Below are 19561 nucleotides of genomic sequence, written 5' to 3'. Positions count from 1 at the left end.
AAGCATAATTGGGCATGGTCATGCCTGTAATTCCAGCCCCTGGGAGGTGGAGGAGAGAAGATCAGAAGTTCAAGACTTTCCTATGAGAAGTGGGTGGGACAAGAGGGGGGAGAGGGTGGTGAGGGAAGAAGAATATATGAATGAATACATACTGAATGAATGAGTGGGTAAGCGTAAATAGGAGAAAACACATGTAAAGGACTTACATCCAGAATACAGACAGCTCCAGAGAACTCATAACTCAAAGCAGAAAAGAGAAGCTAACTTTAAAATGAGCAAAGAATCTGAAAACTTTCAAAAAATATATATATTTACAGTGTGTATGTATGACCAATAAGAGCACAAAAAATGTTTAGTATCATTAGTTATTAGAATAATATAGGCATAATAACATAGAAATTTTTTGTTCGTATGTTTTAAGACAGGGTCTTCTTATGTAGCCCTGGGTGGCTTAGAACTTGCTATGTAGACCAGGGTTAGCCTCAAATTCACAAAGATTTGCCTACCTCTGCCTCCTGTGTGTTGGGAGTACAGGAACAATTTTTAAAACACAGAAAATAATGTGTTGGTGGCACACATAGAACAGGAACCTTTGTGCATTAGTGCTAAGACTTTAAATCAAATCTTTAGAAAGCAGGTTAGTGGCTTCTGGAAAACCTAAAACATAGCGAGCATAGGCCCAGCAGTCCCACCCCGAAGTCTAATTACAGGCATTACCATGCCCACACAAGAATCACAGTAAGTGCTCACATAATAACTTATATAAGTGTTCACAGTAGCAAACAGACCAAAGGTGGAAACAGCCCAATGTCTAACCATCAGTTGAAGAAAAATGAAGTATGACATATTTATAGTAAAATGTTATTTGGCAATAAAAATTCTCTAATATGGACTAATCCTGAAAATACCACACTAAGTCTAAGAAAGTTGTCACAAAAGGTTATAGTTTAGAAAGTCCATTAGCTGTTGCCCTTAAGAACTGAGAGGAGAAGAGAGTGACTGCTTCTGTTAGGCACAAGCACTTTAAAGGGTACTTCTAGAGACCAGAGGTAGCTTAGCAGTTACAAAGGTTCAGTTCCCAGCACCCACATGATGATTCACAAACCAACGTTCATTTCTGACCTCCTTGGGCACTGAGCAAGTATGTGGTACACATATATACATGCACAGAAACACTCATAAAATATATTTTTAAAAAAAGGTGTCTTTTATAAAATGTGAATCACATTTCAATAAAACTGTTGTGAAAAGCCACCCAAAAAAAAAAATCTATGATTTTTCAACTAGCATACTTTTCAAAGCAACTAAATGGCACTAGATGACACTCTCAGCAGGAGTTATCACTGACTGCAGGACTGTAATAGAAAGGTGCTAAGTTCCCTCTGGAGACCTCGGGCTGACACTGAAACTATAAATGTGTATTTGTAAAAGCAACTTAATTCTAGGAAGTTTCAGGCCAAAGGCACAGGTACCTCAGCCTTTAAAGGATGTTTTTCCCAAACACATAGCTCCTTTGAAAAGGATTAAATGTGTTACAGTGTTCTGCTTTCTATATTCTCTGTGCCTGTTCACCCTTTGTCCATAAAAGGACTTGTGTCTGTCCTTTTAGATTTGAATTGTGGACCCCAAGTATGGGCATCAAACCCCTTTATATCTTAGATCAAACAAGCAATGGATATTTAAACTAAAGAGCATTAGAATTAGAATTGTAGAGGTAGCAGCCATGAATGATGATTCCACACTTCTGTCAATGAGAATGCATTGAGCTAAGCTGGCCTACTCCAGAAATGTATGTTATCCGAGTCTGTTAAGTTTTAAGATAGGATCAAATGCTTATTTAAGAAGTTACCTGTTGCTTATTTAAATCATCACGCTAACTAAAATGAATGGCAATAGAAAACTGGTTCAAATAAATAAATAAATATATATATATATATATATGTATGTATATATATATATTATCATACACCTTATTCAACATCAGTTGGCTTAACTACCTTGATACCAATATGAGAAAGAATTTTTTTCAAAAATAAATTTACTATAAACAGTTCAGCTAAGGTTGGATATGAATCTTAAGTCTGGCCACCAACAACACAATCGTTTATTTGCCATCTCTAAGGTGCATCTGGTGAATGGACAGCCTCCTTCAGATGGCATCCCTTCATAGTATTCCTTACATGTAATTTATTTCATTATTTCTACCTTCCTGAGAATGAAAATGACTGCATCCTAGCAAACGAAACCAACTGTCTTACAAGAGCTGACGGCGCAGAATTCTTAGGTACGCGCGGATGAGGGACTTACAGTCACCTCGAGTTCCATACCTGGAATGCACTGCGCGGTGGCTTCAGTGGTTATGGTTGGAGCAGCAGGGGGCTGCTGTTGACTGGAGCTCACTTCAGGCTCTGTGTTAACAGAGGGAGAAAGGGCTACCTCACATGATGAGACCTGGCTAGGCAAGTGGGGCAGGAACTCCTCCGAAGCAACTTGCTCATCCTGTCCAGGCAACTGCAGAGCAGACAAAGGGATACTGATCTGTTTGTTAGGATGTGATGTGCTCACAGGCATCTGCATGGTCACCTGGTGGGCAGTGCCATGGGCACCAGGGGGTCCTCTGTTTGGTGAAGCCAGAGATACCCTAGCAGTCTTTGGGATGATCGGTCTGGAGATAACAGAGGGAGAGGCTGACAGAATGTGTGGGTCTAATTCCGTGTTGATGGCAGATGTTACATGGGGAATCAGTTTAGCAGACCCTACACAGGAGGGACCAGCATGAGTCTGGGGTTTGGGTTTTGCCATCTGTGTCAATGAAAGGGCTGGTCCATCCACTCCTCCAGTCAGCTCTGCATTTGCCACAATGTAATAATCTTCTGGAATCTCTTGCTTGATTTTCTTGATGATGACATCATTACTGCATTCATCGACCATCTGTCCCTGGGAACTTGAATGGATGGAAGATGGGACGATTCCTGGCCTTTTGCGAGCAATGCTTTGAGGTCTCTGGGTTTGGGGTTCAAAGTCACTGTCCTCATCTGTAACAGAAGACTCGCAAACCATGTCAAACAGTGTGTTTTCATCTTCATACTCCTCGACAGCTTCATCCAGTTCAGAGGGCTCACTGCAGTAAGAGAAGTCACAAGAGTCTCTGGTCCGATTACAGTCCAGCTTTGCCTTCACAGGTCTCCCAGGGTACCTTTCCACAGGGCTAGTCTGTGTCTCAGAAGGCACCCCAATTATACTGGGACTATCAGAATTAAAACTTCGGTTGTCCTGGAAACAAACCCTCTCTTGGGACCCAGCTCTGCAAGTAGCTGTTAGTGGCCAGTGGTACGCATGGCCGGCACTACAGCCCCACATTGCAGTCAGGTTCCCATGGGAACCTTCAGAAAGCAAGTGTTTCAGGTTTGGAATGAGGCTGCAAATGGTCCCATGGCTGTGGGCCCAGCTGACCAATTTGGACAGATTCTCAGATGAGGTATGAAGACAATCCTCCATGTTACAGGATCAGCAGTGTCTCTCCTAAAAGGAAATAATCAAAACAAGAAACTGTTATTACCCAAGACATTCCCACATCACAGTCCATTTTTTTTTCCAACTATAATCATTTGGAATAAAAAAGGAAATGTGCTTGTAAGCTGCATGTAGATATTATCACTGCATAGGAACAGGGATGGAAAAGGTAAGACAGCCGACTGTCCACACAGGATAAGAGTTTCAAGAGAATGCTGTTAGCTTCTTTTCTTGCTACAACAACAACTGCAAATAAAGAAACAATGAAGAGAGAAAAGCAGGGCAGTGAGTGGGGGCACGTTTCCTCATGGTGTACTCTCTTCCCATCATGAGAGGAGGCTCACTTGCTCATTCCTAAAGAAAGCCTGTGCACTATTTGCATTAGCCAAGAGGACTGCTCTTCAACGTCATCATCTAGTAAACGTCATATTGGAGGCAGAGCTGAAAACAAAGTGTGGATCCATTGTAGGGTGAATGTCAGAGTGGGAAGGTCACATTTGCTGGATGCTAGAGAACAAGGCAATTGAGGGCCACGGAGAGACTGAGACACTAAACTTAGCAAGCAAAGAAGAAAGGCTTTGAGGAAAAAGAAGGACAGTATAGAAAAAAATTGCTGTGAGAGCAAGCAGTGCGCAAAGCAGCAGGAACAGGCAGCCTCGAGTTCTCGAGCCACACACCAAACCCTTCCATATTCCTGAGAGGACACCGTTCATTCCAGTTGGAGGTAAAAAGTCTTCTGAGGCCCCGTGGATAAACAACTGAAACAGGAGTCAGAAGCAGTGGCTCTAAGTTCTGGCTGGGTTCTAAGTAGGGACAGAGGATGGGGAGGGAAAGTACAAAGGCGTGTGGAGTCTTCAGATAAGAGGAAAGCTAGACAGGGAGACACAAAGAACTTCATGCTTTATCGGCCCTGGCCATTCTCAAAACCTGAAACTGTCTTCACATGTGTGTATTTTCCCATACCTCATATGGCTGGTAAAATAGATACTCAGCATTAGTCAGTTACCAAGTGACATGCCACTAAATATTAAAACCAAAAGATTCCTGACTGTAAGAGTCTATTTATGGGACTGGAGAGATGGCTCAGTGGTTAAGAGCACTGACTGCTCTTCCAGAGGTCCTGAATTCAATTCCCAGCAACCAACCACATGGTGGCTCACAACCATCTGTAATGGGCTCTGATGCTGTCTTTTGGTGTGTCTGAAGACAGCTACATATAATATAGTCTGAAGTGTACTTATATATAATAAATAAATCTTTATTTTTAAAGAGTCCATTTATGTGTGAAACATGATTACCCTAAACTAGTAAACCAGCCTCTGACGTTTTACAACATCTTGTATGGTAAGCAAGAGACATGCACTATCAAACTCAAGATCTGAGACACAGAAGCACATGTTCTAACAAAAGCCCAACACCATCTACAGGCTTGATAGTTTTGTTTTGTTTTTTCCAAGACAGGGTTTCTCTGTGTAACCCTGGCTGTCCTGGAACTCACTCTATAGACCAATCTGGCCTCAAACTCAGAGATTCACCTGCCTCTGCCTCCCTGGGAGTGCTGGGGTTAAAGGTGTGAGCCACTACCACCAGTAATGCTATTTCTTTTTTCTGGTTTTCTTTGAGATAGGGTCTCTTTGTGTAGCCCTCAATGTCCTGGAACTCGATCTATAGACCAGGATGCACTGGAACTCACAGAGATGCCCCTGCTTCTGTTTCCTGAGTGCTGGAACTAAAGGTGTGCAGAGCTACTGCCACCAGCTTCCATCTACAGGTTTATACATCAACAATGTAAATCCACTTATATTAATATTACTAGTCAATAAATATTAATATTTATTAACTAATAAATTAATTTACTAATAACTAATTAGTAGTAAATTTATTATTACTGTCAGGTACTGTTGTAGAGCTTGACATATAAACAACCTAATTATTTAAATAATTACAATTTGATTCGGTGATTTAGATTAGTGCCTTGATTTTATAAATGAGAAGAAATTATGGTACTCACACAAAATAAGTACCAGACCTAGTAGTATTTGACCTTATGCTATACTTTAGAGTCATGTTCTTTATAACATTCTATCTCTGGCATTTTTAAAAGATGTTTTAACATTACATGTGTGTGTGCCTGTGTGTAGGTATATGCATGTGTGTGTGCCTGTGTGTAGGTATATGCATGTGTGTGTGCCTGTGTGTAGGTATATGCATGTGTGTGCCTGTGTGTAGGTATATGCATGTGTGTGTGCGTGTGTGTAGGTATATGCATGTGTGTGTGCCTGTGTGTAGGTATATGCATGTGTGTGTGCCTGTGTGTAGGTATATGCATGTTGGGTGACGGTGCCTTGGAGGCTAAAGGCATCAGGTTCTCCCAAAGCTGGAGTTATAGGGGCCTGAGTCACCTGATTCGGGTGCTGGGAACCAAATCTGGTTCCTCTGTGAGAGTAGTGCAGACTCTTAGTCCCTAAGCCATCTTTCCAGCCTAAACGGTACAGCCTGACTGCCCTCAAACTACGATCCCCTTTCCCCCACCACAAGTATCTACCAGTGTGTACCAACATAACCAGACAGCATAACAACAGCAGAAGGATTTTACCTCAAGTCTGGGTCACTATCACATTAATGTTGATTTGAATTTATGTTTGTTTTACAGATTTATTTAAGTTGAATTTTACATTTGTTTAGGTTTATGCCTGAATCAAAACTATGAGCTCCTATGATTAGATTTATTTGTCTATAATTTTTACTATATTCTTTTCAATAAATATATTTTGAAACACCCAACCCAGTCTGGGCCATTAATTCTGCTCTCACCATAGCGGGCTCACCACAGACCTCACCACAGATCAAGTGGGCTTACCACTTCATCTCCTGTGAGAAGCAGTACCAGACCTGACCTGTTAAGGGCGCACTGGGAAAGAGGCAGGCAACCAGAGGTCAAACAAGAGCCAACAGGTATATGCAGTAGCCCTCATCGTCAGCGTAAGGTTACCAGCCAGGCTCTCACAGGATTTGGTGAAGTTGGGTAAAACTTCCAAAGACTTTCACAGGACTCCAGGTCTGAGGAACAGAGAAAACCATCCTGGATAGTCAGTCACACTCCACAGGAGGCTGATGCGAAGAGGGCAAGGCTTGCAGGCACGAGTAGCTTCTTTTTCTATAGAGAGATCCTGACTAGTTAGGATTACTGCTTGCTCTCTGTAGGGGACTCCAAAGACCCTGGCAAAGAATCCTCTTTTGGAGCAGGGCCATCCTCAGGCAGTAGCCAGGGCTCTCAGGCAGTAGCCAGGACTCTCAGACAGTAGCCAGGACTTGATTTCACCCTTCAGCCTGAGCTGCCTTCTGGAACCTCAGCTTCTGCTCAGTGCAGCCTTGGAGCCACCTGGGCTGCAAGGATCCCCACCGGCATTGTTCTTTGAAGACTGTCAGTCTTGCGCTTTTGCTTGGGTGACCTCCACTCAAAAGCAACGTGTTCGCTGAAATTAAACCAAGTAAAATGGTGTAAATGTTTGGGGTTCCATAGATCATACTGAAGAAGACTATCTGTGCCTTGAGAATCCAAGGACATGTTCTGGAGACTGGTTGCTCCTTGCCTGGCTATGCACTATGCACTTGTCCTGCAACACCACCCAGGCATTGGCATAGTCCTCACTTGTTGAAGACTTAGATTGCTTCTTTCCCCAGTGCAGTCCTGAACCACAGGCTATGAATCAGGAGAGCCTGATACACACTGCCCAGCACTACCTGCTTTTTGCAGTCTCTGGCTCTTCCTACTTCCCCTCAGCCTCTGCATCCAGCTCTGTCTCTTCATGGTAGCAGATATATGGAAAGCTCGTCTTCATTTTGTGTATTGCATGTATGCATGTACGTGTGTGGTGTATGTGTTCATATGAGCATGGATGTAATGCATGACTGTGGGTGACAAAGATTGACACTGAGGGTCTTCCTCAATTGCTTCTCTATCCTACTTATTTTATGTATATTGTTATTTTGTCTGTATGTATATCTGTGTATCACAATTGAGCCAAAGTCCCCTGAAAGAGCAGTCAGCTCCTGTTCCCCACACCCTTGAGACAGAGTCTCTCACTGAACCAGCACTGGGATTACAGGTGTGTGTCATTACCGCTGGGCGCTAAGGACCCACACTGGGGGCCTCAAGCTTGTGCAGCAGACGCTTTACCACTGAGCCAGTGCCCCAGCCCTTTGCATGCCTTACACACACTATAACTACACTTATCAACCTTGAATTAAAGCGTGAGGGCAGACCACAGGAATAATTTTTCAACAGTTTGAGGAAAATTGTTTCAAAGAAAATAATATTGAGATCTAAAAGCATCATGCCACTTTCCCCAAGCCCAAGAAAGCTAGCCAGTAGTCAACCTGGAGTGAAAACCTACCTGGCTCTTCCAGTTGGCATCAGATGCTTCACCCTGCTGGACAATCTTTGTAAGTTCTAACTCTTCAAAGCATTTTCTATTGTTTTAAAACTACCAGACCTCAGTTGCTCACATATAAGATTTCTGTAACAAACTCATTTTTAAAATATGCAAGTATTTGCGGAAAAAAATCAACAACAAAACCCCAGGAAGCTGGGCACTGAGGCCATGCTTGTGACACCTGCAGTGGGGAGGCTGAAGAATGGAGGTTATGAATTTGAGGGTAACCTGGGCTGCATAGCAAAATCCTATTTCTAAGTAAATAAACAAGGTGGGGGAGGCAATGGCACACACATTTAATCCCAGGATTTAGGAGGCAGAGGTAGGAGGATCTCTGAGTTCAAGACCAGCCTGGTCTACAGAGTGAGTTACAGGGCAGCCAGGGCTACCCAGGGAGGGGAAAATTAAAGACATAAGAAAAAATAAGCATGTCATAAATAAGTAGGTAAGCAATATTAGTGTATTTCAAAAGTCAGCATACTTAAGACTGTCTCCTAATCCATCTGTAGATCCAATGTAATTCCAACCACAAAGGCATTGCAGGTCATGGAAATATTTTTTGGACTTGCAGAGATAACATTATTTGGTTGTAAGCAAGATAGTGACTTTAGAGTCATTCTGATTATAGGGGGAAAAGACAAAACTAGAAGCTGGAATTCAAGCAAGATATAACAATAACCAGCCTTGAAGAGTGGCAGATGGATAGGCAAGGGGGAAGAGAACAGATCTGAAGACTAATTAGAAAGAAGATAAAAAGGGGGTTGGTGGGGGTGGGGAGGACAGCTCTGGTATTGCTCAACCTCTCACTGAAACACACATTCACTCCCTGTTAACTAGGTTTTGTTTTGTTTTTTTGTTTTTGTTTTTTGTTTTTGTTTTTTGTTTTTGTTTTTGTTTTTGTTTTTTTGAGACAGGGTTTCTCTGTATATCCCTGGCTGTCCTGGAACTCACTCTGTAGACCAGGCTGGCCTCGAACTCAGAAATCTGCCTGCCTTTGCCTCCCAAGTTCTGGGATTTAAGGTGTGCACCACCACACCCGGCCCCTTTAACTAGTTATGCCTCAAAAAAACCAATCAAGGCTGGGTCACAGCTCCAGAGGATCAGGGTTGGATTCCTGAAACAACAGGGGCCTTACAATAATCCTTAACTACAGTTCCAGAGGGTCCATTGCCCTCCTTCTGGCATCAGGCCAGCATGCAGTGCGGTTATCTACACATACATTCGATAGCAAGATATTCTCAAAGGTTCAACGTGACACATTTATCTTAGGGGTAACCAACTGCTGTCTAATTAAACTTAGGGCCCCCATTCAGTAGGAATGTCTGGTCCTGAAAACTTCAGTCAACTACCAGGGGCTGGGGAGGCCATGCAACCTGCCACCTTTCCAAACCAGTATAATCTCTCACTGCATTCTTACTACTCATCCTTATAGGCACAGATAAGTGAAGCTCTTACCCCTCATCAATGAAGTAACAGAATCCATTACAGAAAGCCACAATTGGTCAAAAATATAAAGAACAACTTACCAGGTGCCTGAAACATCTCTGCTATATATCCAGTACTACCTCTACACCTCAGGCTCAGGGAAAACTGAGGAACAGGGGAGGAAAGAATCTAAGAGCCAGAGGGCTAGGAAGTCTGCTGCAAGACTGAGTCTTTTAGCTTTGACAGGGAAACTATACTCATGTCTCAATAATAGAGTGACGAAACAACAGCAGTTGAAAAGCTAAAACGGACAGGGGACTCTCACAAAGGACCGCCCCTACACGAAGAACCACAGTCAATTAATCACTACTGAGAAAGGAAGAATCAGTCTTCCCCAGGATTGAACTCTCTGTTATCCAATATCAAGTGGTCGGGGCCCTAAAAGCATACACTTACAAGTGACACAAAATAGACTCAGCATGTATTGTGTTTGTGCATGTGTAACAATAAAAATTAAAGAAAAGGAGGCCATGAATTTGAGAAGGGGAGGACTTGGGTTGAAGGGAAGAGAAGGAACAAAATATATGAAATTAAAAAAAAATCAATAGGCATCAATAGGCATGATTTGACATGATGCTTCATGCTTTTACAGCCCATGCAAAGTAGTACAGTGAACAGAAAATCTGAAAATTCTCTCTTACAGTAAATGATACATGTATTCTTAAACTGCCTCTAAATTACACAGCTTCATTTCCCAGATGTTCAAGACTAAGAGAGCAATAGCTTTCAAACAAAGAATCTGTCCTAGGTGATAAAGACCCACCCTGTAAGTAAGCTAAAGGCATCTGGTTCTAGATTTCTGAGACCAGCATGAAGAGGCACCCTTCCACCCTAAAGGCTTTGGTCACCTTCACCAGTATCCTCCACAGGAAGAAAGCCCACTGCCAGTGCCCAGGCCTCTGGTCTCCCTAGCGCTGAGCTGCTCTCTGCTGTCTACCCCTCTTTCTTTTGGCTCCCGGGGACTGCCGCTACCATTCTTGCTTGATTTGCTGCTGCTCCTCGGTTTTCCTGCGTGTAGTTAGCAGTGTTTTCTTCCCAGATTACGGTTTCAGTAGACAGTGTTCTCCACCCATGGAGAGCTGGTTATCAGGTACAGACTCTGGACAGTTAGTATCCAACGCCATCGTGTCTCAATAATTGATGTTATCCTCTCAGCTGCTGGAGTTCAAACTCTAGACGCCTCCCCTGACTTCATCATATGCTGTTATTCGTCCAAAGGATCCAGCAGGCCTGGTTCAATTCTGGAAACTCATTCCAGCTACTGGCTCTCAAAACTACTGTGTTAAGAGAACTTGTGGTTTGTAGCACAGCAACCCTTCTGAAACTCACAGAAACTGATGAAGCAGTCAGAGAGAGGTGTGTTTTCTTTCTTATGCAGTTGCTGACCTTTTAAAAATGTGGTAACACTCTGCCTACAGAATCTTATATAAATTAACTTCTCATCATCACTGGCTCTCAGGAAGGGAGGATGTCTCTGTCTCATTACCGTGACATACTTGCTCACAGGAGTGAGACCTGAAGCTACTCATATCTCGTTCTAATAACGCCTCTCTTCTGACTCATTTCAGGAACAAGATGACAAGTGCTGAACACAATGTTAATTGTTCCAGAAGAGAAGGGTAGGCAACAGCAACACTGGGGTGTGAGTAACCTATTTCTACTCATAACAAACTCTGAAATAAGTTCAATAAACATCAAGATGGCTTGATTATCTCAAGATACTGCTAATGAGATGAAACCCACTAACTTGGGACTGTATCATTCCTTCTAGAAAATACTGGAGGAAGACCATTTTTCTAACATGCAAAAAAAAAATTAAAATTCAGTTGTTTGTTTGAATATTATGGTCCCTTCATAAAAGCACAAAACTTTTCACTTTCTCATTGACATCTAGATTTTATATTCTGATGTATTTCTCTATTGTACATTACTTGGGCTAGGGAGGACTTAGTTAGTGAAGGCCAGCTGCTCAAGCATGAGAATCTGAATTCTAACCCCAGCACCACACAGAGCCAGATGCAGTGGCATCCATCTGTAACCACAGCCCCCGGGTCAAAGGAAACACTCAGATTCCTGAGCTCACTCCATCAGCCCAGCCAATAGAAAAGCTCCAGGGTTAGTGAGCGACCCTTCCTCAAACCCTCAGTGGAGAGCAATTCAAGAAGACACTCAACTTCTGGCCTCCACGCCCGTATTCACTCCCATGTGCATTCAATCAAACAATTACACACACACACACACACAGACACACACACACAGACACACACACACGCACGCACACACACACACACGCACACACACACACACACACACACGCACGCCGTCTGAAGTTCCTCTAGTTGACTATGGTTTTAGTTTCATGAAAGCAAATCTTTATTTTCCTGAAAACCATTTTAACTTATTTATGCTTAAACATTTTTAATTCTAATTTCCATGGTAAAACTTCCATATTAAAAATGATATTCCATACTTATACTGAATACATTTTCTCAGCTATGTTAACAGTATTTGCAGTTTCTTAATTCAAAGGTATATTGTGTCAAATAGTGAACAATATGTTACTGAATGAAAAAAGAAACAGAAGGACAAGACTGCTCCTAAGAGCTTGAGGTCTTTATTATAGATATAAGGCAAAGGCTGGCAGAGGAAGAGATAAGATAGGTGGGGCCTCAGCTTTAGCTTGCCCCCCAACTTTCCCAGTCTGCTCAGTCTCAAGAATGTCTCTGGTGGCTAAAGCTACAAATGAGTTCATTTCTTCTCTTTTGAGAACTTTTTGGGGTTTGTCTGGTTGGTTGGTTTTGAGACAGGGTTTTTTTCCGTGTAGCCCTGGCTGTCTTGGAATTGATCTATAGACTAGGGGCTATCCTTGAACTCAAGAGATGCACCTGCCTCCTGAGTGCTACAATTAGAGGTATATGCCACCACTATATGGTTTTCATTAGTTGTATTTTTATGTATATGAGTGTTTTACCTGCAGGTATGTCTGTGTATCACCTGTGTGCCTAGTGACAGCAGAGGCCAGAAGAGACACTGGATCCTCTGGAACTAGTTACAGACGTTTGTGAGCTGCCATGGAATCAAACCCAGGTTCCCCAACCCCTGAGCCATCTCTCCAGCCCAGTTTATTTTTAATACCATTTCAAAATGGCGCCCGGAGGGTAGCTCTAATCTGAAAGGTCAGTACAAGGAGCTGCAGCAGCAACTCTAAACCAGGCCCCACGGCTATAATTTATGGGACAGCCTGTGTTCTTTTATGGAAAGTTCACCTCTAATTTGTCTGGGAAATGGTGGGGGGAGGGAGGGAGAAAGACTTTTCTTTGGCTCAGGGCTAATTAACTTTCTGGGTCATCTTCCATTCTGTGTACATTGGTGCGTGTGTGAAGTCTTCCTTTCTTAGTTTCCAGATTTCCTACAGATTTTGATTCTGTTTTTTAGTGAACCCTCCACTTGGTTTTAAGAGACAGTAAGATGTTTGGCTTGGCTGACTATAGAAAACTGGAAAGCAAGCAGCAGAGCTTCTCAAATCATGCCAGCTGACACCACCTAGGGTTGTTAGAACACATGACCTGCTTATTAGGGCACTAGACGCTGATACACTGACGAGGAGGCTGGGCTTGTACCAACTTTTTAGCCAATACTAAGAATTAGCATTAAAATACCATGACTCTGAATAATTTTTAAAAAAGATTTGTGTCTGTGTATGCACATGTGTACAAGTGCCTGGAGGTCAGAGCAGGTGTCAAATTCTCTGAAGCTTGTAGTAACAGAAGTGGCAGTCAGCTCCCTTGCATGGATACCAGGAACTGAACTCTGGTCCTCTCTAAGAGCAGCAAAGGCTCTTAACTGCTAGGCTATCTCTCCACCCCAATCCTATAAAAATTTTAACAATACAGTAACTATAATTAATCAGGCCTTGAATTTTAATTATTTTTGCTTAACTTGATTTTGCTTACTGATTAATAATGTGACAATAAGCATCTTTTTATATTAACTTTTTTAGGAAAATATTTCATTTTCATTTATTTATGTGTGTACATATGTGAGTATGTGTATATATATATATATATATATATGAATGTGTGTATGTATATATATATGTATTTGTGTATGTGAGTGTATGTATGTATATGTATGTGTGTATGTACGTATTCTTGTGCCAAAGAAAACCAGAAGTGGGTGTTGGCTCTTTTGGAGCTAGGAACTGATCTCAAGATTCAAGAGCATCACTGACTGGTCTCTCCAGCATCTCTGACTGACTGGTCTCTCCAGCATCTCTGACTGACTGGTCTCTCCAGCATCTCTGACTGACTGGTCTCTCCAGCATCTCTGACTGACTGGTCTCTCCAGCATCTCTGACTGACTGACTGGTCTCTCCAGCATCTCTGACTGACTGACTGGTCTCTCCAGCATCTCTGACTGACTGGTCTCTCCAGCATCTCTGACTGACTGGTCTCTCCAGCATCACTGACTGACTGGTCTCTCCAGCATCACTGACTGACTGACTGGTCTCTCCAGCATCTCTGACTGACTGGTCTCTCCAGCATCGCTGACTGACTGGTCTCTCCAGCATCTCTGACTGACTGGTCTCTCCAGCATCTCTGACTGACTGGTCTCTCCAGCATCACTGACTGACTGGTCTCTCCAGCATCTCTGACTGACTGGTCTCTCCAGCATCTCTGACTGACTGGTCTCTCCAGCATCTCTGACTGACTGGTCTCTCCAGCATCTCTGACTGACTGGTCTCTCCAGCATCACTGACTGACTGGTCTCTCCAGCATCTCTGACTGACTGACTGGTCTCTCCTGTTGCGCACGCTCAACTGGCCAGGAAGAACGACGCTGCTACAGGATCCTTCTGCACACGTTTATTCAGTCCTGTTTCTTCTTGTTTATATCTCTCTTGTTTATATCTCCCCTGTTTATATCTCTCCCTTGTTTTTATATCTCCCTTGTTTTTATATCTCCCTTGTTTTTATATCTCCCTTGTTTATATATCTCCCTTGTTTTTATATCTCCCCTGTTTATATCTCCCCTGTTTATATCTCCCTTGTTTTTATATCTCCCCTGTTTTTATATCTCCCTTGTTTATATCCCCCTTGTTTATATCTCCTCCGAACCCTGGGCCTCTCACTCCTTTTATACTCTCTCTCATCCACGCACCGCAGGCCACGCTACCTCACCAGGCACGCAGCTTCAGCTAATCAGGGCAGCAGGGGCATATCTCCATCAAATTGGATTCACCTGTATCCTGGTACACCTGCGCAGCACTCAAGATGTTTGTCTTATATGAGGAAGTCAGGTGCAAGTCATATGACTTAGCTGCAGTCCCTGGCGCCTTTAGGACTGCCGCCACACCCGCTCCCCACACTCTCCAGCATCTCTGACTGACTGACTGGTCTCTCCAGCATCTCTGACTGACTGGTCTCTCCAGCATCACTGACTAACTGACTGGTCTCTCCGGCATCTCTGACTGACTGGTCTCTCCAGCATCGCTGACTGACTGGTCTCTCCAGCATCTCTGACTGACTGGTCTCTCCAGCATCTCTGACTGACTGGTCTCTCCAGCATCGCTGACTGACTGGTCTCTCCAGCATCTCTGACTGACTGGTCTCTCCAGCATCTCTGACTGACTGGTCTGTCCAGCATCTCTGACTGACTGGTCTCTCCAGCATCTCTGACTGACTGGTCTCTCCAGCATCACTGACTGACTGGTCTCTCCAGCATCTCTGACTGACTGGTCTCTCCAGCATCGCTGACTGACTGACTGGTCTCTCCAGCATCACTGACTGACTGATCTCTCCAGCTCCAGATCATCTTTTTAATATACTTCTATTTTGTGATAAATGCCAAGATACAGAATAAAAATAGAATTTTTTTAGTTCTTTTCGTCAAACTGAGGTAGAGCAGATCTACCTGACTTCTTTTAGAGCATGTGTCTGTTTCCTTTCTACTCTACCCAATTGCCTTATTTTAAAAACTTTTGCTAGCTTTAGAAGTGTAATGACATCTGGTTGTTGAATTATTTTATCAATGTAGAAATTCTCATTCTATAAGTAATCCTTGAACACTTAACAAAGACTTGAGAATAATGTGAGCAAAGTCTAAGAAGGCTGCTCTCTCTCTCTCTCGTAGAAAGCATCACTGATCCACTAGTCAGACAAACAAACCTTCTCATCAATATTGTGATGGCCATGCTACTCCATCCTTTCTAAGCAATTGTGAGATGTAGAAGGTCCCAAAAGCTTCAATGAACATTAAAATAATGGCACACACTGACATGAGGCTCACCGTCTTAGCAAGCGCTACTCTAAACACAGTAGATTTAGACCTTTATGGGGGAGGTATCATTTTCATTTTAAAGGGAAGAACAAAGTCAGAGTGCTTAATAAAAATGTGCTCTGTCACATAGCCAGTATATAAGGAAGCTAAGATTTCATTCAAAGCTCACTGAGCACTGGAGGTACAGGCCTCTAATTGGGAGAGAGAGGGAGGTAGATCTCTGAGTTGGAGGCTAGCATGCTCTACAGAGTGAGTTCCAGGACAGCCAGGGCCACACAGAAAAACACACAGAAACAAAGATTTAATCCAAAGCTAACCGCTACAGTGATCACATCCTGAGCCCCGCTCCTGAACCCTGTCAGTTGTCCACACCTGTCATGGTGCTCCCAACCTGAGCCCCACCAGGTGGGAGGGAGCCACTTCAAGGGCACACAGACCATGATGACTCAGGCAATTAAGGATCTTTGGTTTTAAGTCTTTATAATCCTCAATTCTAAAGCTAAATCAGCTTACATTGTTGAAAGTAAGCTACCCATAAGACCTAGTGTTTAATATACATAGCAAAACAGAGTACCAGAATTTGGGAACCCATTTTGCACTCTTTAGTGAAGAGGTTAAAGAAAAAATGGTGAACATTTCTCTCCCATCCTGGGAGATGGTGGTACCTCACACGCAGATATATTGGAACAAATCCTGCGCCTAGTGCATTTGGTTTCACTGTTTTAAAAACAAGGAAACTCCTCTTCCCCAGTGCTCTGTTCACATGATGGCACAGGCTGTGCAGGCTGCCTGAGGCCCCGACAGAGAGACACAGCCAGCCTACCCTCACTCACATATCCATACTTATAGAATTAACTCACAGAAGCCAAGAAATGGAGCTGGCCTAGAAGTCCACAACAGAGGAGAGAATGTGATACATATACACAATGGGGTCTCATTAAGGAGCTGTGGAGACAATGGAACCAAGGTATTGGGAATCAGGCGGAATGGGAAGTCATCATATTAATCAAAATAAACCAGACTTAGAAAAACAGACATTGCATGTTTTCCCTCATATGCAGAATCTGAATTAAGTTGCATTGTGTGTGTGTGCGTGCGTGCGTGCGTGTGTGCGCGTGTGTACATACAGATATATATACATCTATGATGAGAGCTCAGACAAACAGTTAACGGTGGAATGGAGACTGGGAAGGACAGTAGGAGAACAAGCATAAGCAAAGGCAAACAATACAGATGAAATGTCACAATACACCCACTAAGAAACGTTAACTAAAAAGGAAAATGTCTGAAAATGGGAGGAAAGCCTAAGAAGTCATTAGGTACACAGAAGAGAAGAAGGTATCTTTATCACAATAGGCACACAAAAGGCTTAGTGTCCGTATCCATTGTTATTTACAGAAAGGGCCGTAGCACAAATACCATAAGGAAAGATAAACTATTACTTAAAAAAAAAAAACAAAAACAAAAAACAATGTTCAAATGATTCTTATCCTTCAGCTAAATTTTCTTATAAATACTAATCATTTATAAAGAGGTTAATCTAAGAATCTAATGTGTAGCCATTAAGATGTAAACATTTGGCATCTGTTACATACAATAAAGAAATGGTAATTCTTAAACATAGACAATATAAATCAGACTGAAGAAGATCATAGTTTTATGGTAAAGACTATGATGAGGATAAGTGAGTCTCTCATTCTTTGTATAAACATTAGACAATTAATATTATACACAAAGTCTAGAACAAAGGCATGGACTCTAATAAACTCAATAGCTGCTTATATTTAATCATGAATTTTTTTTGCTTAGTGAAATAGATGGTTACTTTTTGGAACCCATAAAATATTAAGAGATTCAATAATATTTAGGTCCTTAAAAGGGCTGAGAAATCTAGAATGTTGCTGGCGACTGTGTTCAAGCTGCTCAGAGGTAGAAACAAGCTGTGGAAAACACTTCACACTCGATCTCAGGGCAACAAACTAAAGCCTTGGGGTTTCTTTTTGTGAATTTCTGAAACACTAAGATGAAGTGAGAACAAACAAAGCCAGTCATGTGACTTCCCAGCTTGCGCCTATTTAAAGTAAGATTAACTCATATCATGGTGCAGATGGTAACTACACTAAAGTCCTCAGCCCCTAAGTACAACCAAGACAGTAAATTATATAAGACCAAGAGCTAGAGATGTGAAATAAATTATAGTAAAAACAAAATATATATTTATACATATGCAAATATTTATTTTTAAATTTCCTGTTTTACTACTTTTTGTCTTAAAGCAGAGCAGATCTGTGGCTTAAGATAAATTATTTGGTGTGTGTGCACTAAGAAATAAGTGTAAGTATCCCCAAACCCACAAAAATATCAATGTCTTACTCCTGACAAACCGCAAAACACTGTATAAACAACCATGTTATGAGAACACACTACAATGTGTCGTATGTTCACGTACTTGCATCATAAATATAGCACTCTGCTAATACATTTCAGAAGAAATATTGCATAATCCACATATACGAATTTCAAGAACAGGCAGAAAACTCCATATGACAGAAATCAAGAGTTTTGTTATCACTAGGAGGGCTAAGGGCACTTTGTGGATTACCGGTGTGGTATGTGTCCCTTCATACATACGTAACAACTTAGAATTCTGTGTTTTACTGCATGTAAATCATACCTCACTGGGGAAAGGGGGGTCAGCCAAAGGGCCAGTGAGTGGAGTCTGCTTCCAAATGCAGGCACCAGACCCTAAGAGCCACTGTCCATCACTGCTGTCACAGGATGAAGAGGACACCACTGCCCTTGCAGCACTTCACACCCAGAGGCTACTCACCGACCCTGTCCCCACTACACCATGGTCTCATCCGGCACTCACATAGTCCAGCTGTTTACAAACCCCTTTCCTTGTCTTTGTTTTCCTAGGGTAGATGAGATAATAAATGGGGATTCATTTTGTGCTGAGAAAGGGGGCTCTAAATTAATTTGCAAGAATCATTTGCTGGGAGCCAATTCATCAGCAGACCAATTTGCTGAATGTATCAAATTTACCTTCTTCCCTTTTTGAAGACTTGAGTGAAATTTTAGCACACTGATTTTTCACTCTGCTTTGCAACAGCTTTTAGGAACTCTCTGGATTGCAAAAAAGCAAAGGGTTTTAGGATAAGCTAGCATTCCTGTGAATATATTCTTTGTGAACATATTCAATAAATGTGAATATATTCTCTATAATGATTATATTCATGAATATATCCTCCTTATGAATATATTCATGAATACATTCTTCCTTGCCCTGTTGGGAAAACTTTTTTAATACAGTTTAAAATTAATGAACATGAATATATTCATGAACATTTTTATAAGTTATACTCATATTCATGAACTATGTTCTTGACCATATTGGGACATTTTAAAACCTAGTTTAAATTTTAATGAATATCAATATATTCACCAAGAATATATTCATGTTTTCATCAGCATATATTCATATTCATAGCCTGTATTCTTGACCATATTGGAAAAGCTTAGAGCTCAGCTTAAAATCTGATAAATATTAATAGATTCATTAGGAATATATCCATAAGAATGTACTCATAGCCCCTGCATATATTTAAGAACAGTATTCTTGCAAGTCAACTAATACATTTAATTGACAAATGAACGCTCTGTAAAGCAGAGCTATGAGCATCATTTGCTTCTCTCTGGTAAGCTGACTGACTTCTATATAGATGGATTTTGCCAACTACATATCAGCCAGACCCTGAGAAAGCAAGTACAGAAGGCAAATTGGCCTCTTCCTTACCTGCCTTTGGATAGTCATATAAGCTCTATGGCCTCTGAGTCTAGGACCTGAAC

The 19561-nt window shown here is 42.0% G+C and overlaps 1 protein-coding gene across 9 annotated transcripts in view; it reads right to left on the bottom strand.

The window, feature by feature from the left end:
- Window positions 1-19561, bottom strand: part of E130308A19Rik (RIKEN cDNA E130308A19 gene) — a 131534-nt gene that overhangs the window by 63984 nt on the left and 47989 nt on the right. For 7 of the 9 annotated variants that reach the window (XM_006537865.4, XM_006537855.4, XM_006537860.3 and 4 more), the window contains exon 2: window positions 2328-3522. In XM_006537865.4, coding sequence (XP_006537928.1) covers window positions 2328-3498 — 1171 coding nt within the window. In that variant the 5' untranslated portion in view covers window positions 3499-3522. Of the gene's footprint in view, window positions 1-2327; window positions 3523-4190; window positions 4577-6520; window positions 6990-19561 lie in introns of those variants that run through there. The other 2 variants (XM_011250008.3, XM_006537858.3) reach the window with 2 other exon arrangements.

Source organism: Mus musculus, chromosome 4 (assembly GCF_000001635.26).
Source record: "Mus musculus strain C57BL/6J chromosome 4, GRCm38.p6 C57BL/6J".
Taxonomy (NCBI): Eukaryota; Metazoa; Chordata; class Mammalia; order Rodentia; family Muridae; genus Mus; species Mus musculus.
The sequence above is the reverse complement of the archived record's forward strand: the minus strand, read 5'-3'. Positions and strand labels throughout refer to the sequence as shown.